We start from the raw sequence: 26690 nt of genomic DNA on the forward strand, positions 1-26690 counted from the left end.
CAGCACTGACATCGAAATCTTCTTTAATGAGTTGGACCCAACCACTGGAGAATACCCAGCTACTACTACTACTATTTAGCATTTCTATAGCGCTACAAAGCATACGCAGCGCTGCACAAACATAGAAGAAAGACAGTCCCGGCCTCCTTAATGTTGATGCAGTTCCACAGGCGATCAGCAGGTTCTTCCAACACTCACTGTAAACTAGATACCTGTCCCAACTACCTAATGAAATCCGCCCCTGACTGCTTCATAGCAGACCTCACATCCCACCTAAACTACATGCTTCAGCAAGGTCTCTTCCCTAAGGAAAATGGCAATATCCTACCAAAAGACACCAAGAAAAAAACAAATGAAATCACTAACTACCGTCCAGTAGCATCCATTCCATTGTCAGTCAAACTGATGGAAAGCATGGGTAGCCAAACAACTTAAAGAATATATAAACACATTCTCAATATTACACGAATCACAGGTTTTCGCCCCCTCCACAGCACAGAAACAGTACTACTCACGCTCCTAGCCAAATTCAAGCAGGAAATAGCAATAGGCAAAAACCTCCTCCTCCTCCAATTCGACATGTCTGGTGCATTCGGCATGGTAAACCATAATATATTGATAAGTTTACTAGATAAGTTCGGGATTGGTGGAAACATACTTAGCTGGATCAAGGGTTTCCTAACCACAAGAACATATTAAGTAAAATCAAACTCAAATATATTATCACCGTGGAAAGCAGACTGCGGAGTACCACAAGGATCACCGCTATTACCGATCTTCTTCAACCTAATGATGACCCCATTAGCCAAGTCCTTATTCAACCAAGGCCTTAATTCTTTCATCTATGCAGACGATGTCACAATATTCATTCCTTACAAATCTAAACTGACAGAAATCACCAACGAAATCAAGATCAGCTTGAACATCATGGACTCTTGGGCAAATGTATTTCAACTAAAACTAAACAAAAATAAATCACACTCTCATCCTCTCATCCCTACACAGCGCGGATAACCCCACAATTATTAACACCCCAGATTACACCCTCCCTATCTGAGACAGCCTGAAAATCCTCGGCGTTACAATGGACCGCAAATTAACGCTAGCGAGCCAAGTGACATCCACAGCAAAGAAAATATTCCACTCAATGTGGAAACTCAAATGCGTGAAACAATCCTTCCTGAGGGGAACATTTCGCAACCTGATACAATCAGGAGGAGGAGTGGCCTAGTGGTTAGAGCACCGGTCTTGAAATCCAGAGGTGGCCAGTTCAAATCCCACTGCTGCTCCTTGTGATCTTGGGCAAGTCACTTAACCCTCCATTACCTCAAGTACAACTTAGATTGTGAGCTCTCCTTGGACAGAGAAATATCCAGAGTACCTGAATGTAACTCACCTTGAGCTACTACTGAACAAGGTGTGAGCAAAATATAAATAAATAATGGTGCTAAGCCATGTAGACTACTGCAATAGGATTTATGCAGGATGCAAAGAACAAACCTTAAAGGAACTTCAGACCGCTCAAAACACGGCAGCTATAGGCTTATCTTCGGAAAAACGCGATTTGAAAGTGCAAAACCCCTCCGCGAAATACTATACTGGCTCCCAATCAAAGAACGCATTGCTTTCAAAATCTGCACTCTGGTTCACAAAATTATTTACGGTGAAGCTCCAGGATACATGACAGACTTGATCGACCTACCAACTATAAACACATCCGAATCAACACGAATGTACCTAAATCTGCACTACCCAAGCTGCAAAGGACTCAAATACAAATCAACTTACGCGTCCAGTTTTTCCTACATAAGCACACAACTGTGAAACGCATTACCAAAAGCCTTGAAAGCTACGAATGACAACCTAAACTTCCGGAAAACACTAAAAACTAACCTGTTTAAAAAGGCATACCCTACCGATATAAATGCCTGATCTCTGCAACACAACAAAACTGAAGAACGTAATGGATATAACACAACTCTTCCGTTGTACGATTCCCTAGTGTGACTGTGGCACATGAACTTTATCTTACTACAACATCACTTTGTATTTGTTTACACCGGAGTCTGTAACGCCACTCCGGTACTATGTAAGCCACATTGAGCCTACAAATAGGTGCTAAAATGTGGGATATAAATGTAACAAATAAACTGTGTTTTCTTCTAGACTTCAGAGCACCATTGCTTGGCTATTCGAAATACTGAACATTCCAGGCTGCACGATACCTTTTAAGGGGTGGTTTACTTGGAACTATTTTCTCTCTCTCCTTCCGCTGGTAGAGGGACACAACCCATTAGTCTGGACTGGTCTGGTATGATTAAAGGAAAGAAAATTATCAGGTAAGAACATAATTTTTCCACATGGTGTAAATGCACAGGACACAAGTCTTTCAATTGAAAGGAAGCTGTGGAACGAGGGACCATAGGATGAAGGTGAAAGGGGATGGACTTAGAAGTAACCTGAGGAAATACTACTTCACGGGAAGGGTGGTGAATTTATGGAATGATCTCCTGGTGGAAGTGGTGAAGACGAAAACAGTATCTGGTTTCAAAAGAGCTTGGGACAAGTACATATGATGATAGGGAGAGTAGATGACCTGGATGGGCAGACTGGATAGGCCATATGGTTTGGCAGAATAGTCAAAATTACTCCAGGGCAATATGCAAAACCGATAAACAGGTATAGAAGATGTTAGGCATTAATAAAAGTTTGACATACTCTTTCACACAATTGCTGAATCTTTTGTTGAATATAATTTTTTTTTTGTCTGAGTTATTTACTCAGTTTGACTTTCTATCAGTCTGTCTAGTAGTATCTAACCAGATTTGTAATAAAAACTGTTAAAATAGACAATCCTAGTAAGTTTGCATACTTTTTGTTGGCACCATATAAATGTGTGGTGTCAAGAAAATTGCTCTAAATCTAGGTAAAAAGAACCAGCAAGCTGAAACTGTTAATGGAGCTTGTTTTTCACATGAATTTAAGGATATGTAATCCTGAGCTGATAGCAGTAGGATATATGGGCCTCTTATTAGACAACAATAAAAGTGGGAGGGCGACCAAGGATAGCAAAGACTGGAGGATGTATGTTGGTAAAGGAGTTTATTGAAGTAGGGAGACTCGACACAGCGTTGTGTTTTGGCCGTTAGGCCTGCATCAGGAGTCTTATTCACAGAATACTTCTGAAAGGCGATGAAGAAAAATCTTCAGAGTAGCAAAATAGTCTTTAAAAAGGCTGTTGTTGAAGTAAACGTGCTTATCTGTCTAAATAGATTGCTGCACTCGCTGCGGAGTACTTGAATTAGACAACATTTATTCTTCAACACTTTAGTTGTAAAATTAATTTCAAATTAATTTCTGCCTCATATTTTTAAAGTTCAGATTTCTTAAACTTTTTACACATAACGATTGTATCATCTTCAGTGGTAAACATAGCAATGCTGTACACCAGACTGTATTTGATATTAGGGCTGCATTTCAATTAAATTTTCTAATCTTGATTAATCAGAAGGCAGAAGGTTTTAAATCTCGTGATTAATCGCATAATCAAAGTTTACTTATATATCTAATTTATTTCCTGCTGCAGCTCCTTGTGACTCTGGGCAAATCACTTGAATACAAAACACAATCAGAACTTCCACAAAATGATTTGTTATTTTTTTTATCAGGAAAAAGGACCTTGGACAACTCTCAATGTCATAACTGCCATTATAATTGCAGCTACTCTTGTCATCTAGAGCAAAACCATATTTTTATTTCACTTTATTCCCTTTTCTATAAAATTTCTGAACTTTTTATATTTTTACATTTTTCTTAAAATGTAGGCTATATTCATATATCAGTTACCTTTTCTTAATGGAGATCCTGATCCTGACAGGTACCCATTTCGTCTGGCTGGCTTCTTCAGATGATCTTTTGAAACAGCAATCTAAAACATAAAAAATGTATTAACTTTTTTTTTTTTTTTTAATGGAATTGTAAAACTTCAAAAAGCCACTTGTTTCTTCTCACTTACTGCGGAGCTGATAAAAAACCTCTCCTGCTGCAAAAAAAATACAAAATGACACCTTGCATTTAAAAGGATTCTCATTACGTCCTCCAGTCAGAACATATGACCTCATTAATTCCTAACCTAATTCACAGTACTCTTACCACATTGCTCATTAAGCTTAAGAAGAAAAACTTCAGAAAAAACAATTCCAATTTATGGATGAGTTCAAACCAACTGGTTCCAGGGACTTCAGAGGATGAATCCATTGTTCTTTTTGTAAAAGTTTCCGATTTTTGTTACTCTCTCTAATTGAAAAAGGAATATGACCTACAGCAAAACACTTAAAGGGATCGAAACTATGATTTGTTGAAGCACATATACCACTTATTGGGTTCTACAATCAGTAGTGTGTCTTGGAGAATAGCATTTACTGTCAACTGGATTAGTGACGTGTTCCTAATCCAGTGGTTAAATGTGTACCAATGAAGCTCTGCAATTTACTACCAGTCATTCATATGAGGTTATTCATTTTTTAGATGTGGAAGTATGAAGAAGTGCAGATAGCTTTATCATAACTGTATGTGTCAAACTTGCAAGTGGATACACTTTTCGTGAATTCCAAAGTTGCCATCTGAGAAGTGAATAACAGTATTATTGGGGTCCCAGGTCTGACTTTGGGTCAGGATTTAAAATGAGATAAAAACTTACAGGCCTGTGTCTCTGACTTGAATTTCAGTATTGAAACACTGCAGAAAACCACAAGTGTGGGGGTCTGACAGAGTAACATTATTTAGCAACATGGTGGCCACAGATGTGTTAGTGAAAAAACGGAACAAAGATGGCTTCATAGGAAGATGATCTGATGTCACAGAAAATGTTTTGAGGAAGATGTGGTCAAAAGTGTAGAAGTGAGGGGTCTTGCAAGAACATGACTTAGTCATCCAGTAAGGAGTGGTCTATTGCTAGCTTTTCCAGGAAAATACTAACCAGTTCATTACCATAGCCAATCGGTGTTAACCATGGCATTAACATAGATCCAATCAGGTGTGCTTACTGTCATATTACCTGTATCCTGAATGGACCTATAAAAATCAGCGTACTTCCTACTTCAAGTTAGAGGGGCGGCTGTGGCTGCACTCTTTCCATGAGAAACAAATGTAGCGCATCAGAATTGGCAAATTACCCAATGTCTTTCTGATGAATACCTTTGAGTGGTAAAATGTATCACATAAGACTAAGCCCCAAATAGCACCTGTTTGCAGCTGGGATACTATCAAACATATAAATGGCGAGTGACCGTACTCACTCGCAAATGCGCAGTAGAGACTTCCCTCTCCGTCCCGCCCCCGCGTCAATACGTGATGACGGGGGGGGGGGGGGGCGGGACAGAGAGGGAAACTGCGCCGCCGAGGTTGCTACTGCTCCCCCCCCACTCGGAGTCGCCGCCGCCACCCCTCCACCCGGCCCGGGCCCTCTCTTCCCTTCTGAACTTACACATCCATTCGCTGAACGCAGCAACGCACATCAGCTGAGCTGCACTGAGCCCTTCCTTCTTTGCCTGTGGCCCCGCCCTCCTGTGACGTAACGTCAGCGAGGGTGGGACACACACAGGCAGAGAAGGAAGGGGCAGCTCAGCTGATGTGCGTTGCTGCGTTCGGCGAGTAGATCTGTAAGTTCAGAAGTGAAGAGAGGGCCCGGGCCAGGTGGAGGGGTGGCGGCGGCGGCGACGACTTCGAGGGGGCGGGGAGCGGTGGCGACTTCGCGGGGGGAGGGGAGCGGTGGTGACCGCGGGGGGAGGAAAACCTCAATACCAGCCCGTTTTTACGGGCTCAACGGCTAGTATCCCTATAACCAATTGATTGCACATGCCACTTGTATATTCCTTGGTGTCTCGGATATTAAAGTAATTTCATGTATAAATATTATGTAATAAACTTGAGAGATAATTTCTCATATTCACTAGTTCTTCTTGGTTATTGTCTTCTGAACTACCTTGAGTGTATATCTCTGATAATTAAGGAGTTCAGATAAACGAGGTAAATATATTAAAAGCAACCTTGGGAATTTCCTGTGTTCGGGATGCCTCCATTTGGTCTGGAGTGTCTCGAGGACAGGAAATAACCCAGAAAAATATTAAGAAGGTTCAAGGAGAGTCTTCCATATTCTAAGTTCCTGAGGTTCAAACAGATTTGTTCAGAAGACAGAGTTTAAGAAACACTCTCAACTGTTATATCACAATTTAACTAAGAGACTGTTCTAAAAACAAACAAACATATAAATGGGTTAAATACAACAACAGAGATTTACTACTACATGGAGGTAATCATAAGAGGGAGGAGAATCAGATGAACACATTTATATTATGCTTTACGAAGGGAGGGGAAGAGGTGACTAAGGCGATTAGAAATAATCTGGACATTTTAAAATCACATCCTGTGTTTGCTCAACATAATTTTAGAATTGCATTTGCACGGGGTAAAAACTTGAAGGAGCTGATAAGTCTTGCGCAATTAACACAGCCTATTATGAGGCAGGTTGAAGGTAGACACAAGAAATGTAGGTTGTGCAAAACAAAAGTGCATAAATATTGCCACACTGGGACAGACCAATGGCCCATCAAACCCAGCATCCTGTTTCCAACAGTGGCCTATCCAGGTCATAAATACTTGGCAAGATCCCAAAAAAGTTCAGTACATTTTATGCTGCTTATCCCAGAAATAAGCAGTGGATTTTCCCCAAGTCATTTTAATAATGGTATATGGAATTTTCCTTTAGGAAGCTGTCTAAACCTTTTTTAAACCCCACTAAGCTAACCGCCTTTACCACATTCTCTGGCAACAAATTCCAGAGTTTAATTACATGTTGAGTGAAGAAAAAGTTTTTTTGATTTGTTTTAAATGTATTACTTTGTAGTTTCATTGCATGCCCCTTAGTCCTTGTATTTTTGGAAAGAGTAAAGAAATGATTCACATCTACCCTTCCACTCCACTCATTTTATAGACCTCTATCATATCTCCCCTCAGCCGTCTTTTCTCAAAGCTGAAGAGCCCTAGCCGCTTCAGCTTTTCCTCATAGGGAAGTCGTCCCATCCCTTTTATCATTTTCTTCGCCCTTCTCTGTACCTTTTCTAATTCCACTGTATATTTTTTGAGATGCAGTGACAGAATTAAACACAATATTCAATGTGACGTTCAGATATTTGAAAGGTATTAATCTGCAAATGAACCTTTTCTGGAGACGGGAAGGCGGTAGAACTAGAGGACATGAATTGAGGTTGAAGGGGGGCAGACTCAGGAGTAATGTCGGAAAGTATTTTTTCACGGAGAGGGTGGTGGATACATGGAATGCCCTCCCGTGGGAGGTGGTGGAGATGAAAACGGTAATGGAATTCAAACATGTATGGGATAAACACAAATGAATCCTGTTTAGAAGGAATGGATCCATGGAATCTTAGTGGAGATTGGGTGCGACATTGATAATTGGGAAGCAAAACCAGTGCTGGGCAGACTTCTACGGTCTACGTCCTGATCGTGACTGAATAGATATGTATGGACCTGAGTGTAAATTTTAAGGGGCTTTCACATTAGCTTCAGAACTTTTAGTACATTAGCTTCAGAACTTTTAGTAGAAGAAGAGTGCTGGGTAGACTTCTACGGTCTGTGCCCTGATAGTGGCAAGGACAAATCAAACTCTGGTATACATATAAAGTATCGCATACCATTTAAATGAATTTATCTTGTTGGGCAGACTGGATGGACCATACAGGTCTTTATCTGTCGTCATTTACTGTGTTACTATGTTACCATGGACTGATACAAAGGCATTATAACGTCCTCATTTTTGTTTTACATTCCTTTCCTAATAATACCTAACTTTCTATTTGTTTTCCTAGCCACTGCAGCACACTGTGTGAGATCAAAGGTTTTACTAATCCTGTTGAAGGTAAATGCTATTCTTTGCGACACTACTGATTGTAGAGCCCCAATATGTGGTATATGTGTTGCAACGTGTATGTAAGAATTTGTATGTGGAGGGAAAAACTTCCAGATCTTTACACACACAAATTACTGAGCATCATTTGTGTGTGTTAAGGTCAAAACAAGGAGCACCTCTTGTTAATTACTATGTTTTCAACGAATTATAGTTTCGATTCCTTTCAGTGGTTTGCCGTAGATCATATTCCTTTTTCAATTAGAGGGAGCAATAGGAATCGGAAACTTTTCAAAGATGGATTCATTGTCTGAAGTCCCTGGATCCAATTGAACTCATCCATAAATTGGAATTGTTTTTTCTGAAGTTTTTCTTATTAAGCTTAAGCAATGTGGGAAGAGTGCTGTGAATTAGATTAGGAATTAAGATCATATATTCTGACTGGAGGATGTAATGAGCATCCTTTTAAATGTGAGGCGCCATTTTGGATTTTTTGCAACAGGGGAGGTTAAGAGAGTGAGATCAGCTCCACAATAAGTGTGAAGAAACAAGTGGCTTTTTGAAGTGTTATAATTCCATAACGTTAATACATTTTTTATGTTTTAGATTGCTGTTTTGAAAGATCTTCTGAAGAAGCCAGCCAGGTGAAACAGGTGCCTATCAGTATCTCTGTTAAGACAAGATAAGTGATATATGAATATAGCCTCCATTTTAAGAAAGAAAAATAGAAAAATTTCAGAAATTTCGATACAAAAGGGAATAAAGTGAAATAAAGGTTTTTGTATCTATGATTGATGTTTCACTCTAGATGACAAGAGTAGCTGCAAGTATAATGGCAGTTATGTCATTGAGTGTTGTCTGAGGTCCTTTTTTCCTGATAAAAAAAATAACTGAAATCACTTTATAGAATTGAAGTTCTGATTGTGTTTTCAGTTTATGCTATTGTCTTTGAAGGAACTTCAGTTTGAGCCAAGTTGTATTGGTGTGCAAACCACTTATATCTCCATTTCCCCAGGTACAAAATAAGTACCTGTATATAATATGTAAACCACTTTGAAACCGCGGAAAGGGGAAAATCCACTGCTTATTTCTGGGACAAGCAGCATAAAATGTATTGCGTTTTTTGGGATCTTGCCAGGTATTTGTGACCTTGATTGGCCACTGTTGGAAACAAGATGCTGGGCTTGATGGACCTTTGGTCTGTCCCAGTGTGGTAATACTTATGTACTTATGTGGTATATCAAATCCCTCCCTCCCTCCCCCCAGATTTAACATATCTCCCTTTCTCTTCCTTCTCCCCCTTTCCTCTTCCTCCAGGTCCATTATCTTTTTCACTCTCTCTCCCTCCTTTTCAGCACTTCACCCTCTATCCCCTCCACCCTCATAAGTAGCAACACAAACTTCTTTTCGTGGCTGCTGGAGCTTACTGCTTTGGCAATAGCTTCAACTGATGACCCCTCCAGTTCTGCTTGCAGGTCTGCAGCTTGCTCACTCCGCCCACTCATGGTTTGGCATCTGTCCCCTCTCAATAACCCTCCCCCCAGTCTTCCTTCAAGGTGGTCTTCTGTTGGTTCCTGGTACTGGCTGCCTGCGGCCAAGTCTGAAGCTTTCCCTCTGACCCTTCCCACCCATGCAAAAACAGGAAGCGATATCGGAGGAAGCAAAACGGGCCAGAGGGAAAGCTTTGGAGCAGACCATAGGCAGCATATGTGCACCACTGCCGCTGTTAGGGACTAACAGAAGAGCATTTTTAAGGTAGGCTGAAGTGCAGGGGGTGATGTAGAATCCTGGTTGGAGGGAAATATGCTGGATCATGCTGAGGACGGGTTGGGAGTGGAAGAGAGCAGAAGAGACGTTTGAAGGAGATGGGAGATGCTACAGTGTGAGCTAATTCTTTAATCACAGTTTTTTTTAAAATCACGATTAATGATTGATACATTACATTGTTAACAGTGATTAACTTGCAGTCTTAATATAAATCACTATGAGAAGAGTTAACATAATTCTCAGTCCAAATGGCTGCACAATGCAGTGTGCCCTTTATTTCTGCCACTTTATACTGTACATTGAGAGGCATATTTTCAAAGCACTTAGCCTTCCAAAGTTCCATAGAAACCTATGGAACTTTGGAAGGCTAAGTGCTTTGAAAATATGCCTCTAAGTATACAAGATTCCACCAATTATGTATCGGTAAATTTGTGCTATGTTTTCATTAACCTAAAATAAGTTCTGTGGGTAAACATAATAGAGAATCCACGTTTTGAATGTTTAATAGTATGGGATTTACGTTTCAAACTGTACGAGGAGAGACTTGCTGACCTGAACATGTATACCTTAGAGGAAAGGAGAAACAGGGGTGACATGATTCAGACATTCAAATATTTGAAAGGTATTAATCCGCAAATTAACCTTTTTTCGGAGACAGGAAGGTGGTAGAACTAGAGGACATGAATTGAGGTTGAAGGGGGGCAGACTCAGGACTAATGTCAGGAAGCATTTTTTCACGGAGAGGGTGGTGGATATGTGGAATGCCCTCCCGCCGGAGGTGGTGGAGATGAAAACAGTAATGGAATTCAAACGTGGAATAAACACAAAGGAATCCTGTTTAGAAGGAATGGTTCAGTGGAATCTTAGCGGAGATTGGGTGGCGACGCCGGTAATTGGGAAACAAAATGGGAGCTGGGCAGACTTCTACGGTCTATGCCCTGATTGTGACTGAATAGATAGGGGTGGGCTGGAGTGTAAATTTTAAGGGGTTTCGACGTTAGCTTCAGACTTTAGTACAAGAACAGTGCTAGACAGACTTCTATGGTCTGTGCTCTGAGAAACTCAGGTATACATGTAAAGTATCACATACCATGTAATTGAGTTTATCTTGTTGGGCAGACTGGATGGACCGTACAGGTCTTTATCTGTCATTTACTATGTTACTATATTTCTGATTGAGATGTAGCTAAGGAGACTTCCATATAACTGTTGCATACAATGCTATGATAGTACAAATATAATCTGAAAATGTTGAAAGACTTTCGTCCAGTGAGGTTATTACAGTAGAATAATATGACACAGGGTCCCTGCCAGAGCCTTAGAGGGACCAAGAGGAAGTACCTGCTTTGGCTGCTTTGACAAGGTTCCAGAGAGCAATGTGCAACAAAAAATGTAGACTGGATGAGCGTGGCTTTCTCAACCTAGGCCCAAAATCTTCACCAGTGACACAGATCACACTTTGCAGTTTCTGCAGCCTATTTTAATTCCACTCCTGTACAGCTAGGAGACACTAAAACCAAGAGGCTGAATGGCCTGATGTGAGACAAACTTCTTTCAGTTCCCACTCATTTGTTAGGTTTAAAGTTATTTTTTCATCTCTGCTTTCTCAATCTGAGGCTATATTGTTTGTTTAAAAACATTTCTAGCCTACAAGTCACTACCATGGCACATATGGAATAATAGTTGATAAAGAAAACAAAATACAATACAGTCACATGGAAAATATATTAGCTATAAGTAATATAATCCTAAAATATAAAATCAGGTCAACTACTAAAAACTAAAGAAAAAAACTGTTACGAAAGACATACAAATCTTACACTTACCGTAACCATTCAGACAGGGCAGTCCAGAACTCTGGTCCATTTTCCACCACATTTACGTTTTTATTCACATCTGCAGGTTTCTACTTCACAACCCTTAGCTTCTTTTCCAGGTCTTCCTCTATTATTGGATGTAGTAAATGCAGTTGCCTGTATGTTGACTACATTGTTGATAATCTTTTCATCTGCCTACTTCAGTTTGCTACTCGTCTCCCCTATTAGCACTCCCATATTGAAACTGGACTCAAAAGCTGGGGAGGCAGGCACTCAGAAATACAGTCTCCTCTGTCACAGCAGCACCAATACCACATTCATTCTCAAAACTCTGCAGTGTCAGTTGGATTTACAGAAAAATTATTCATATGCTATGAGCTATATGTCAGTAGTTATCCTCTTTCCAAGCATATACCCAACCACTAAACCTACCAGTCTATGGTCTTTGAGATGGCAAGCCACATTATACAATAGAGCCCCAGTCACCTTGTCATAGGTTCAAAGGGTTCCTTCTGTAACAAGTATGTTGTTGTGCTAAATTGCTATTAAGCTACATGTAAACCAGTGATAATTTTTATAAAAGAAGCACATGACCTGTCTCTGCATATCTAGCCTCAGAATGCCTTTTATAGTGTCTGAATTCTAGAATTGTCTGCCACTGAATCCTAAGGAAATTAATCATTTTGAAAGTTGAATCTACACCATTTAATATTTGTTACTAATTAAAGGCATTTTTTTTCTCTAACAGGATTATTGCCATGTGTGGGGACTACTACATTGGAGGGCGACGTTTTTCCTCATTGTCTGATCTTATAGGTTACTATAGTCATGTGTCTTGTTTGCTGAAGGGGGAAAAACTACTTTTTCCAGTAGCACCTCCAGAGGCAAGTAATGACACTACTACTAATTCAGTTTTAGCTGTATGAACTAATCTATCACTTTTAGAAAAAAAAAAAACAAATAACAAAAACCTGATTTGTTTTCTAACAAAGTATATTTTCTCATACTCCGTTTGTGCTTTTGATTTAGCATTAAAGATTATTTTAAATTAGAGAATAACACGGGGACAAAGTTTGTCCCCATGGGTTCTGTCTCTGTCCCCATCCCCGCCCTGTCCCCATGGGCTCTGTCCTCATCTGCAGAAGCCTCAAACAATTATGATTTTATAATTAAATCTTTTTTATTAAAGTATAGAAAGGAGCAATATGCTGTGCAACTATTGTGTATAAATTACAAATAGAAATCAATAATAGTGAGCAGCTATAATAACCTTCCTCACCATCACTCTCTACCCCCAACCCCAACAATAGCTGATTTCTACTACCCCAAGGAATCCTAATCCACCCTGTTAAAATGTCCAGGGGTACAAAATACAGTCCGTTCTGTATGCCCTAGAGGGGAGAATATGTGAAGCACGGTTTGATTTTTTAATCCGTGGATGAATAAGAAGTCAACAATCTCAGGATTCAGTCTGGCTCTCCTATCTTCCACAGTCCTTCCTGCAGTAGAAGATGTCTTCTTAGAAGATGTGCTGGTAGCAGGATGTATAGGGTCGCCATGCAAATTTTGCTAGTTGTGGCCAGCATGTTTGCTTGTTTTTTCAGAAAATCAAAATATTGTTGTCTGCATCATCAAACATAAATAACAGTCCATTAACAGGCTTCAAAGTAGATAATGCCACGGGGACAAAGTTTGTCCCCATCCCTGTGTGCTCTGTCCCTGTCCCCATCCCTGCAGTTAATGCGTGTCCCCGTCCCTGTGTCATTCTCTATTTTAAATCCTTAGAGCAGTTGTGGAATGATTAAACGTAGAAATTTCTGATGTGTTGCGAACTCTTATGAAAAGGTTAGTTTTAAGTTTATATACCCATTTTAATTTTACTTTATCTAATGACTAGTAGGATGACAAGCCCTCATGAATGATATCATTTGAAGGAGCCAACATGGGAAAAAGCTTCTTTTGGTTTAGAACTCTTCTAGAATCTTTCTCATATTGCCTTGCATATGCAGTGCAGCCTGTGCTACGTTGCTGAGCACTGATTCCTCGGTTTGTAGTCTCCCATGGAGCCAATTGGATATATTTTCTGTTGCAGTAACTAATCTCTTCCCCCCCCCCCCCTCTTTTTTTTTTTTTTAGTATCTTTTTCTTTATGCGTGTGGATCTTTTTTTTTTTTTTTTTTTTTAGTACCTGTTAGGTTTTGTTGATGATTACAAGTTTTCTTGTGTATTCCACATTTCACTTTGTCACTTTCTTTTCTATACTTGGTGAGTTGGCTTAGCCTTTCATTTAAAAACAGACTTTTTGATTTTGCTGTGGTTATTTTTCTTGGCGATATGTCCCTAGCAGCTTTAAGAAATGAAAGTGGTGTGATAAGATCATATCTTGTACAGTAAGACATAACTTCTGCATGCAGTGCCTAGACCTGGGTCATAGATAACTAAGGAGTTTGACCCAGGTCCAGGCAGATAAGTCTTCAGATGACACAAAGAGACTTTGTGGCTATGCGGAGCAGAAGGCTCTTCAGTTCATTTAATCCATGTTCATCAGCATCAGAGGTGACAAACCCAAAAGGTACTCTAGCTGCATTGGACACTAGTGTGCTTCAGCACTGATCATAGATTAAAAAGCACTGACCATACTTAGAGCATGATCCTGGGAGCCCCAAGATGCTGGATGCCAGTATCTGAAGTGTCCTAGAAGAGGACTATTCATCCTTGTTGGAAAAAGGATGTATTGGTCTCAGTCCAGCCTTGAAGCTACTGGTACACCTCAGATATGGCATCACCACCCATGCTTCATTTAGCTTTAGCATCAGTACACTTTGAAGAGGAACTGGATAGGAGGATTGAGGAGTGGTTCACTCAGTACCCGGCTCAAGTTATTGTTCTGGCATCAGATATGATTCCTTGAGCCTTGTTTTATTGTCTTATGCTATTTTATTGACACTGGGACTTGAAGGATGTCTTGAGTTGGTTAGCTGCCTTGATGTCTATTTCAAGCCTCTCTGTCAATGTTGGGACCTCCCGGGAAAATGTCTGATAAACTCCTTGGAGTAAAGGAAGTGTGAAGCACACTAAATGCATTCAGGGGTTGGTTGGTCAACAAAAGTTTAGTCTAGACCACTATTGTGTTCATTATATCTACCATCAAGGAGGAACAAGATCCAGCCTCCTGTGTTGGGAAATTGTCAGGATGTGGATCTGAATCTATTATGAAAACCAATTAGATCAGGGTTCAGTTGCATGAGATTTGTAGAGCTGTGACATGGACCAGTTCATATGTTCATATCTCACAACTGTTTATAAGGGGACTCCCGATGTGATAGTAGTTTTTTCCAGTTGGCCTTCCAGAATCTCTTTGGAGATTAGAATTCAACTCCATTCCCCCAGACCCATTTTTCTCTGAATTTCCAGGCTGTCTTCAGTGGGGAAAGGGGAACTCGTGCAGAGCATTGCTCATTAAGTTCTTTGACACTGTCCCACACACATGTGCATGTGTATCTGCAACACCTGTGTGCTACCTCTGTGTTTATTGGCATGTGTGTTTGTGAATGCTTGCATGTGTGTGCATGCATAGTTGTGGTTTATGCACATATTTGGCAAGAGATTAAGGGATGGGCTGGAGAAGGCTTTGATGGCAACTCTAGTAGTTGGTATGTAAGGATAGTGCTGGCAGACTTCTACAGTCTGTGTCCCAAAAATGGCAAAGTATCAGATCAAGTATTTTTATACCACATTCATTGTTGATTTAATCTTAAATTGATAATGTGTGTGTCTATTGGACAGACCATTCTACTATCATCTATTATGTTAGTATGCTTGTGTGTATTTATACTGTATTGGTTCTCGTTATCTGTGATTGGGAAGAGATGAGAGGAGAGCTGTTTGAAATGTGCAGTTCTTTAATTCACTGCAATATAGTGATTAATGGCTGTATGCTGCAGTTGCTGGAACTACCTCTTCCAAAGAAATGAATTTGGAGGTGGGAGTTCTTCATTTCTCTTACCCATCCCCCCACCACATGCAGAAACCTCACTTCTGTAGTACAAGAACTTCCCCCAACTCATTCCCTTTGACTAGAGCCGCCTTCAGTGCTCCATACCAAATACCTTTCCATTGACTAAAACCTTCTCACAACCTCTGCTGTTTGTTACATTGGAAAAGGGCAGAGCAGACTCACGTACACAAGAGGGAGGATGCAGATAGAGGTTTTAAACTAAGAAAAATGTTCATAAACTAAGAAAAAAATTCATAAATATTAGCCATCCTATTTACCTTTGGACAGGCAAAAATCTGAATCCTCAAAAAAAGATAAAAATGGTGACAGTTGGCAGTCTTAACTTTATGAGTTCTGAGCACATCTTAGAGAGCCTTTAAATATTTGGACTTAAGTATGTGTGTGGCTTGCAACTGCCTTAATTTGACTTTGCCTACATCAACAGAAATTAGTTGGTAGTACACATCACCAAAGTAGAATCAGAACAAAGAATATAAACTGTAGATTGACTAAAATGTACCCAGACAGGGATAGGGAATTGTTTACAATCCCGGTCTTTCTCTTAAAACAGGATAATTTGGTGGGTGAGACTAGTTTATGGGGTGGTGGAGCAGCTGTGAGGATGATTAGTTTGGGGGGGGGGGGATGGGAGAGTAGAGAACAGGAGGAAGCAGTTTGAAAGGAGAAATTATTTTACTGCTATGGGTTCAGAAGCTGAAACTCCTATAGAAGTACATTGGTGTGTGTGTGTGTATATATATATATATATATGTATATTTTTTTGGGGGGGGGGGGGAGGGAGAGTGAAGGGGATTATTTCTCTGAACAAAACTTTTTAAAACCCAGTTAAGCTATTGCTTTTACTGCATCCTCTTACAACAAGTTCCAGAGGTTTAAATATGTGTTGAATGAAAACATTTCTATGAGGACAAGCAGGATAATGCATTCTTATATTTGGGGAGACATCATCCGTTGGAGCCCCCTCGGGAACACCCATCAGCTTCTAAACTGCAACTTTTAAGAGCATTGCACTACACATGCACGTTCCTGTCTGCTGCTGGTACATGGGACCTACCATTACTACTAATAATTTCTATAGCATTACCAGACATACACTGTACACATATGTAGGTATTTTTTTCCCTAGAGTGTTCACAATCTAAGTTTTTATACTTGGGGCAATGGAGTGTTAAGTGACTTGGCCCAAGGTCACAAGGAGCTACACTGGGAATCAAACCTAGGTTACGAAGATCAAAGCTCACTGCACTAACCATTAGGCTACTTGGAGTGGTCTTGTTTTTTCTTTGGAGCAAGGAGTGTATGCTTTTTCACAGCTCTCCTCAGCTTGCATATTGAGGATTTTTTTGTGATTGTTTTGTAAAAATTTACATCTTTGCTGTTTTGTATGTCCTGTCACTGCTCTGCAAGGCTGCTGTGTTCCTAATAAGAATACCTTAGGGTTTTGGTACTTTTTTTTTTGTTTGTTTGTTTGTTTGCTTTTGTGGCCCTTTTACCTAGTTAGTTGCCGAAGACCTTTCACAATCAGGTTTGATTTTTCTTGTGGCTGCTTTTCCAGATATGTCAAAGCTCTCAGTGGCTTTAAGAATCATGCTAGGTAAAACAGGACCATATCCACCACAGATACTTATAATTAGTGACCTGCAATGCCTGAGATCTGATCGTGATCCTTCTTGTAATCTGTATTCACAGATGTCAAGTAGTGCTGTCGGATCATGAGAAGCAGCGTGGAAGGATTTTTGGTGACGATAACTCTAGTGCCCCAATCTCCGTGGCTTTGGGAGTCACACTAGAGATGGACTGGCATTGAGATTTTCTCAACTACCCTCAACATCAAGTGTCAGAGGCCATTGGGGTCAGGCATACGCCGATCCCCTTCCAAAGAAAAGAAAGGATTCACCTTTGTCCTTGGCCCCTAGGAATACAGATGTAGGATGTTAGGTGGAGGTCAGGGCACACTGACATCAGTACCACTTGAGGCATGGTGCCAAGAGCATTGAGGCACTGAGGTCAGAAGTGCCCTCAGTGCCCCGATGTGGAGACAGCTCATTCTCCTTGACATTGGAGGGGGCGTGCCAGCCTCCCAGGAGCCAAAAACCTTGCAACCGATATACCCCGAGTGTCTCAGAAGGATGTGATCACAGCCAACTGAGCCCTAGTCTTTGTCAATGGCGGCACGTGAGCTTCTGATGGGCAGATTCGAGGAATGCATAGAATTTGTCAATGGCTGTGGCCTAGGTCTGACCAAGCTGTTGGTCATTGGAAGCAGGCAGAACTTCTGAGCGTTCATGGGTATCTGAAGATCATCTAGAAGTTTTCTCGGAAGAAGGGTCCAATACAAGAGAGATGATCTCCCCAGAATAGCTCTCTTTGATACTGTTTAGGAGATGGACAAGTTTGTCCCATTTCAGTTGAAAACTGAGGATGAGCCCAGGGCAGAAATGACGAGCATCCTTGAGTTCACAGATGTCCCCAAAGGAAGCTGTTACAGAGCCCAGATGCAGAATCTTTAAGCAACTACAGATAAAGATGTGGGAGATGACGCCCTCTCCCCCCGAACAGCAAGTGAACAAGAAAGTTCTGGGATTTGAGAAGATCCAGCTTCATTCCGTGGTGATTAAATCAGCACTTCAGAGCTAAGAGTATGAAGACTCACTTTTCTATGTCTCCGGGCAGTGAGGTGAGGACCTTGGAGTCTTTTGGAAGAGATATTTTCCAGAGTGCTATGCTTACATCCTGCATAGCTTTGCACATGGGTATTGCCATACTGGGAAAGACCAAAGGTACATCAAGCCCAGCATCCTGTTTCCAACAGTGGCCAATCCAGGTCACAAATACCTGACAAGACCCCAAAAAAGTACAAAACATTTTATACTGCTTTTATCCCAGAAATAGTGGATTTTCCCCAAGTCCATTTAATAACGGTCTATGGACTTTTCCTTTAGGAAGCCATCCAAACCTTTTTAAAACTCAGCTAAGCTAACTGCCTTTACCACATTCTCTGGCAACAAATTCGAGAGTTTAATTACATGTTGAGAGAAGAAAACTTTTCTCTGATTCATTTTAAATTTACTACATTGTAGCTTCATCGCTTGCCCCCTAGTCCTAGTATTTTTGGAAAGCGTAAACAGACGCTTCACATCTACCCGTTCCAACTCCACTCATTATTTTATAGACCTTAATCATATCTCCCCTCAGCAGCCTTTTCTCCAAACTGAAGAGCCCTAGCCGCTTTAGCCTTTCCTCATAGGGAAGTCGTCCCATCCCCTTTATCATTTTTGTCGCCCTTTCTCTCCGTTTCTAATTCCACTATATATCTTTTGAGATGTGGCAACCAGAATTGAATACAATATTCGAGGTGCAGTCGCACCATGGAGCGATACAAAGGCATTATAACATCCTCATTTTTGTTTTCCATTCCTTTTCTAATAATACCTAACATTCTATTTGCTTTCTTAGCTGCAGCAGCACACTGAGCAGAAGGTTTCAACGGGGGGAATACCTGCTACAGGTAAGTATCTTCGCTATCGGGGCTGGATGGTATATACCCCAGAATTCTAAAAGAACTCAAGTGAATCACTTATCATTAAAATCAGCTACAGTACAAGAGTGGCAAGTGTAATGCCATTTTTAAAAAAAAGAGTTCCAGGAAGTAACAGCTTGATGTACCAGGGAAAATTTTTAAAGCTGTTCTGGAAAACAATTGCTGGCCATATGGATTGATTTGAAGGTCTCACCATACTAATCTGGTAGATTCTTTCTGTAAGTGCTAATAAGGGTAAGCTTGTTCTTGAATGTTTCCTAAAAATTTAGATACATAGTTCCTTATAAAGTGAGGTTGGTTGAGTAAGATCCCAGTTGTTTACAAGACTTAAGTACATAAAAATCTTTAAAAACTCCATAAAAATAACCCGAAAGACCTGCCACACTCATACAAGAACAAGTATACTATTTAACTATCTCCTTCCTTTTCTCCTTTGTTTTCCTGAGTTTTTTTTAACTGCATAGCTGCCTCTTGACGATTTGTGGTATATCAAATATAATAAAATAAACGAATTTTGAGTTCTATCTTCATTTTAAATGTTGGATCGTAGGTTAGAGACTCATCTGTAGATTCTTACCTCATCCTCCATCGCTATATCAAAGGTGTGGGAAAAGACTCTCAGCAGAACATTACATTTTTTTTAAAGTTTGTTTTTGCACTAATAGATCTTAGAAGTCTGTTCCATAGAGAGGGTTTCTTCCAAATGTGCATTTGCTGCATAAGGCATAAACCACCCCCTACATTGATCCCAAAACTTTATTAGGTATGTAAGAAATAACAAGGGAACTCCAAGTGGTTGATGTTCGTAAAAAACCTTATAAGCAGTGGTGGCTGTCTTAAAATAAATTCTATAATGAAATGGCAGCCAGTGATGTTTCACAAAGTGATAATATAATCACAATTTTGAGTGTTCCCTAGCATTCTAATAGTCACACTCCTCTAGAGTCTGTGAATGTTTTCAATCCAGTTGAGAAAAAAGCAATGCATGTAATAGTAAAGGTGTAAAAATGGCCAAATATAAGCACAAAAGGCAATGAGGAAAACCTAGAGGTGGCAGAGAAGGGTGATGAAAATGATAAAGGGGATGGGATAACTTCCCTATGAGGAAATGCTAAAGCGGCTAGGGCTCTTCAGTTTGGAGAAAAGGCGGCTGAGGGGAGATATGATAGAGGTCTATAAAATAATGAGTGGAGTTGAACGGGTAGACGTGAAGCGTCTGTTTACACTTGCCAAAAATACTAGGACTAGGGGGCATGCGATGAAGCTACAAAGTAGTAAATTTAAAATGAATCGGAGAAAATATTTGTTCACTCAACGTGTAATTAAACTCTAGAATTTGTTGCCAGAGAATGTGGTAAAGGCGGTTAGCTTAGCGGGGTTTAAAAAAAGGTTTGGATAGCTTCCTAAATTAAAAGTCCATAGACCATTATTAAAATGGACTTGGGGAAAATCTACAGCTTATTTCTGGGATAAGCAGCATAAAATGTTTTGTAGTTTTTTGGGATGTTGCCAGGTATTTGTGACCTGGATTTGCCACTGTTGGAAACAGGATGCTGGGCTTGATGGACCTTTGGTCTGTCCCAGTATGGCAATACTTACGTACTTATGTAGTTTGACTCCTAATACTAGGACTAACCTGATTTAATAGCATTGTAAAATCGTATAACAAATGATAAATGTCAACAGAATATAGATGATACCATAATGGGCAGGATGGAAGAAAATATTCATATAACATAACTCACAATATCAGCCCAATACAAATGCATTTGCTGCTTACTGTACTCAATCCCAACTTACTGCTTAACCAACCCCTTCTAATGTGTCTTGTTTTTTTTATTTTGTATTTCTTGAGTCTCATGGCATAAGCACCCAGTGTACCCACTAGAGGATATAAGATAATATTCCAAAAAGCACAGCAAAGTGGGGGAAGAGGGTGGGGGAAGAGGGGCTGGTGGTTGGGAGGCGAGGATAGTGAAGGGCATACTTATACGGTCTGTGCCCTGAAAAAGGCAGGTACAAATCAAGGTAAGGTATACACATATGAGTTTATCTTGTTGGGCAGACTGGATGGACCATGCAGGTCTTTTTCTGCCGTCATCTACTATGTTACTATGTTACAAATGAAACACCTTAATAGGCACGCTTATAACATTCAAATAACATAGATGTAATGTTAATGTTTGTACAGTACAATGAAACATCTTAATAGGTAGCTGAGGGAGCTAGTGTAGGTAGTGTAGCCGGAACAAGATGGGTAGTATAAAGTAATTGAGATAAATCGATTGGTGACTAAACTGAAGGCAGATATTATTATTATTTATGACATATCACGCATTATCCCAAACAAGTTTGAGTTCAGTGTGGCTTACACTTGAATAAGTGGAGGAGTGGCCTAGTGGTTAGGGTGGTGGACTTTGGTCCTGAAGAACTGAGTTCGATTCCCGGCACAGGCAGCTCCTTGTGACTCTGGGCAAATCACTTAACCCTCCATTGCCTTCCGCATTGAGCCTGCCATGAGTGGGAAAGCGCGGGGTACAAATGTAACAAAAAAAAAAAAGTATGAGAAACTGGACTGAGTTCCAGGGCGTGTGGCAGGCTGGTCCAGGTAGAGGGTAAGTAGAGTAGTCTGTTAGATTTTTTTTAATGCCTTGTTAGAAGAGCCAGTATTTTACCTTCTTTCTAAACAGAGCTAGTCTTGAAGTTCTGCATAGCCCCTCTGAGAGTTCCAGAATTTGGGGGCTATGCTTGAGAAGGCTCACTGGTGGTATCACATTGTAGAATTTGTTTTGATCAGTAAATGGATAGTGATGCTCCTTGAGAGAGGACCTCAGAGGCCTCAAAGATGTGTTGAGGGCTAATCTATTCTTTAGATACTCTGGTTTAGATTGAGCAACATGGAGAGGATCTACTCTTTGTGATGCTACTGGGACTCAGATTGCCTACTGTCAAAGACAGGATGCTAGACTCTGAACTTTTGGCCTGCCCCAGTTATGACATACTTTTTGTTCTTATAACCACTGGTAAAATGTGCAGTGTGTTAATTTTTTTTTGTTTTGTTTAGGATAAACTACTCCTTGGGGATTGGGGAATGCTGCACAATGCAGAATTTACATAAAATACCCCTCCTATTTAGAATTGTGCATTTCTGGCACAATAGTGCATTGGGACTATGCAGCAGCAGCAGTGATGACTCCTCACTTGGTCCCCATCCCCTGCCCCTATGCTGATCATAGTAAGAGGTGAGGAGTGGTTGCAGATTGGGCTGCATTCATTCCTGCCTTCCTGGGCTTTGACTGCTGATTTGACCTACGTGGTTCAAATTAGGACTTGAACTCCGGGTGATAGAGGAGGAGGATTCAGTCTGATTTGCAATTATTTTCCTTTTGTTAAACCACATGATTGGGGGTGGGGGGAAGTGGGGAAAGCTGAAGGTGCATACGTTTTTAGAGGATGGAAAGAGGACTAACGGGCAGAAACACATCTGGTGGTGATCACTCTAAAGAAGGGGTAGAGAAAGATGGATGTAAACCTGCTTTGGAGGTGGGTGGGTAGATAGAAAGAAAAAACGTTGGGAGGGTTTCAGATTGAGTTGGGGGGGAGAACGAGGATTGTTGGGGAAGGGGATGTTAGACTTGAGGTGTGGTGGAGCTAGGCCTTATGTGGGGAGACCCTGTACAAAAGAAAATTACAAATGATACAGAATTTTGTGTGTATAATTCTCAAAAGTTTTGTGCAGAATTCCTCTGGAGTAATATACCCTAATTAAGCTTTGAACTTTTGGGCTATTATATAAGGATTTTTAGTCTGTCTGCTTAATTGCTCTGAATAATTCCCAGCATTTGGATTTAGTCTCATTCATACTTATCTTGATTTGCAGCCTGTGGAGGACAGACGGAGAGTGCGAGCAATTCTTCCATATACTAAAGTGCCAGATACTGATGAGATAAGGTATTATGATGCATGATTTGTGTTTCATTATTTTTATTTACTTTTTGGCTAAATTATGAAGTTGAATGTTAGTAACACTGATTCATTTTTACATCAGCTTCCTGAAAGGTGATATGTTCATTGTCCATAATGAATTGGAAGACGGGTGGCTGTGGGTGTCAAACCTTCGAACAGATGAGCAAGGCCTTATTGTACAAGACCTTGTTGAAGAAGTGGTAAGCTATTGATACTGTTTTGTGAATATGTCTACTGAATTGTCTGTCTATGAAAAGCAATGCTCATTGCAACTTATTCTCAAAGCCAGGGCTGTGGAGTCGGTACACCAAACCTTTGACTCGTACTCCTACTATGTATAGTAGATCTAAGAGAAATTCAGTTAATTGCAGAACATAGGATCTTTCTTTATTTGCAGAATTAGGACTGATACACCACAACATATATTTATTTCAAGTTTGAACAAAAAAATGCTGTCGTCTAAAAATATGCAATACACTTACATTCTTAATTATTTATTATTTTGAATTACAACAAGCAAAAATTAACTGGTATTCAAGGGAAAAATTCATCATTTGTAAGTTACAAAGTAACCTGTATCTTCATGATAACTGTCAGAAATTTTACATTATTGTAATATATCCAACTTAAGCTCACAAATTGGGGAATACAATAGCACACGGGGGAAATTTTTAAATAAATCTTTGAAGAATTGCATCAGTCAGATACTCCTTCATGGATGCCCTCAATTCTGATCTAATTATTCTCAGGGCAGAGAACACACCCTCTCAACACTAATTTGGGTTGGTGATAAAGCAGTTACTACCAGAGAAACATCTCTAACAATTTCAGGAGATAAAGGAATGGCTTTTTGCACTGTTAGTTTTGATGAATGATCATTTTTTTCAACTGCTTTTAGTGCAAGTGAGAAGTTTAAACTTAATTTGTTCTCTGTGTTTGGAGGAATCCTTATCTGTGCGGAGATGGTTTGCATTCTTTTTCTGATCCACATATTTATCAAAATCAAATTCATCTTCATTTGATGTTAGTGCTGCAGTGTCTTCAGCCTTCTCAGTGTCTTTCTCCTGATGTTCCTGCAACACATTCATCCTAATTGCAACCTCACATAGAGCACCTTTCCCTTTAGTCAGCTGTTCGTCGTCTGGAAGAATCTGGTGCATTAGGTCTACATAAACAGCTACGAAATGAATCTTTTCTAATAATTATGCCTCTCCTTTTCATTGAAGCAGAAATGCAATTTGCAATTAACCATCTAGGTTGGTGTGGGTTCAAGGTCCTGGCTACATGGAGATCCATTTGTTCACACCTCCACAATGGAATGGTAGCAGTCCTCCTAATGCAGGCTCTTCTCGGGGAATGGATCCTTTGGTGCCCCGGTCTTCCTGGCACTGTTTGTCAATGGGATTATATGCCAATGTTTCTTGGCCTTCGCCCAATGCCGGTCATCGATTCTCCTCAGTGCTGATGAGGACGACATCAAATTCTCACACCTCCTCAGTCTTGATGCTGATTGGTCTCGGGGGCCTGCATAGCGGTCGACATCCTGCTCGATGCAGACTACTCTGTGTCTGATAAGGGCCTAGCAGCCATAGGGACTGATACACCTGATACTGGTGCAAGACTCAACAGCAATGCCGATGTCGAGGTTTCGGACTGGGCTCTCAAAGTTTCTCCCTGAACCTCTCTGGCCTGCTGAGGCCTTTACTTCATACGAAGGCAAAGAACACAGAAGGGGTACGTTCAGGACCCAAACACTGGAGACACCAAGAATGGATGTCCTTACCAGAGATAGTTCTGTTGGATCGGGCATAGCGCTTAAAGCCACTATGCTTGTTACTAAAGCTGTGTATGTAAGCAGTTTCAATGTATAACAATTTTATTTTTAGTGGAAGTGTTTGAGTCTGGTTTATTAGAAATCGGTTGGCATAGTATCTAGATGCTAAGAAAGTTTTGAAGAGTGAGGTTTGGTGTATAAATGCCTGTGTCTGAACTCAACCTAAACAGGTAGGATGGATCATATATCCTATCCAGTCTGCTTAACTACTGGTCAGTACTACACCTTCTTTTATCTTAGAGATCCCCTGATTGAATTCAGATACAGCTGTTGCTGTCCTCGCCTCCACTGTGAGTATGTTCCACTGTTCATCACCTGTTTTGTGAAGTATTTCCTTAAATTACTCCCGCTATCCCCTTTTCACCCTCATTCTTGTCCCTCTAATTCCAGTCTTTCCTTTCAATTGAGAGGCCCGTCTCCTATACATTTATGCCACAGAAGTATTTAAATATGTCTATATAGCTCCCTTTTCCCACCTTTCTTCCAAAGTATATGTATTGAGATCTAAGTCTGGCCCTATACGCTTTGACGAAGACCACTGACCATTTTAATAGCCACCTCTAGACATGCTTCATATTTTTGTGTCTTTGTCTGCTCACTTTGAGATCATAACACATGATCACTTCCAATTCCTCTTCCTTTGCACACAAATTTGGCACCTGTTGTCTCTGCCAAATTTGCAAAACAGAAAAAACAAAAAACTTGAGGTAAAAAAAAAGCTATACCTGGAGTGGAGGAGTAGCCTAGTGGTTAGTGCAGCAGACTTTGATCCTGGGGAACTGGGATCGATTCCCACTGCAGCTCCTTGTGACTGTGGGCAAGTCACTTAACCCTCCATTGCCCCAGGTACAAAATAAGTACCTGCATATATGTAAACCGCTTTGAATGTAGTTGCAAATTACCACAGAAAGGCGGTATATCAAGGCCCATTTTCCTTCCCTTCCCCTCTTCCCTTAAAGGGAGCGTAGTACAAGGAAAAAAAACCTAACCTTTTTGAGATCATTCCACCTCTGACTATGAAATTGACATCACAGGCATACAGTGTAAATTATCACAAGCAGACAGTGTCGTGAATTCCAGTGTTGTAGTAGTAATGGAAATTTGGAAGCATACTTGTTCCGTTGTACTTGGCACAGAAGGTAAGTTGTTGAATCTCAGAACATAGAAGAACAAGGCAATTACTAGCCACCTTGTTGAGCTGCTAATTAGATATTTGTTGAAAAGTGAAAGGCTAGAAGAAGAATGCCATTATAAAGGACAGGATTTTTGAGTAGCAAACAATTTGTTAGTACACTCACAGCCCATTGTATTTCAAATTTGAATTGGTGTATCTGAGGACAAGCAGGACGATGTCATCCGATGGAGCCTGGGGCGGAATGTTCCCCAGCATCATCTCTAAGAGAGTTTTGGAAGCATTATACCCCACGTGTGCAAGTACTTTCCTGCCTAACATTGGCTTGCAGGACCATCAGTCTCTTGTTTTCTGTGAAACGGAGAGGCTGCATTATTTTGTTCTCTCCTCAGTGCATCAAACTTTCATTTTAGTGCCTTCTTGTGCGGGATTCTTTTGAGTTTTCCTAAAATTTTCCCTTACCTTTTTAATGCTGCCATAGTTTTCAGCCTTTTTAAGTTACAGGTTACAGTGATTGTTTTTCCTCACCATTGAGTTTGATTTAGTATCCAAGTTTTTTCCTTCATGTCTCGAGTAAGCAATTACAAGCGTTATTTGATGAGCTCCCCACGATCACACCAAATGCAGCTTTACAAGACATACAGTACATAGTTCACATCAAGAGGCAATGGGGATGGGGTTGGGGGTCACATGA

At 40.4% G+C, this 26690-nt stretch overlaps 1 protein-coding gene and 1 long non-coding RNA gene across 4 annotated transcripts in view; one reads left to right on the plus strand and one right to left on the minus strand.

Annotated features, from left to right (window-relative positions):
- Positions 1–26690, plus strand: part of RASA1 (RAS p21 protein activator 1) — a 385986-nt gene that overhangs the window by 38592 nt on the left and 320704 nt on the right. For all 3 annotated transcript variants that reach the window (XM_030193361.1, XM_030193362.1, XM_030193363.1), the window contains exons 3-5: positions 12254–12389; positions 22945–23015; positions 23113–23230. In XM_030193361.1, the coding sequence (XP_030049221.1) occupies positions 12254–12389; positions 22945–23015; positions 23113–23230 (325 nt within the window). The remainder of the gene's footprint in view (positions 1–12253; positions 12390–22944; positions 23016–23112; positions 23231–26690) is intronic.
- Positions 6992–25412, minus strand: LOC115463128. The gene is made up of 3 exons (XR_003940999.1): positions 25341–25412; positions 23845–23846; positions 6992–7009 (listed from the first exon to the last, which is right to left on the minus strand). It is a non-coding gene; the product is annotated as an uncharacterized LOC115463128 (long non-coding RNA).

This window comes from Microcaecilia unicolor, chromosome 2, assembly GCF_901765095.1.
Source record: "Microcaecilia unicolor chromosome 2, aMicUni1.1, whole genome shotgun sequence".
NCBI lineage: Eukaryota > Metazoa > Chordata > Amphibia > Gymnophiona > Siphonopidae > Microcaecilia > Microcaecilia unicolor.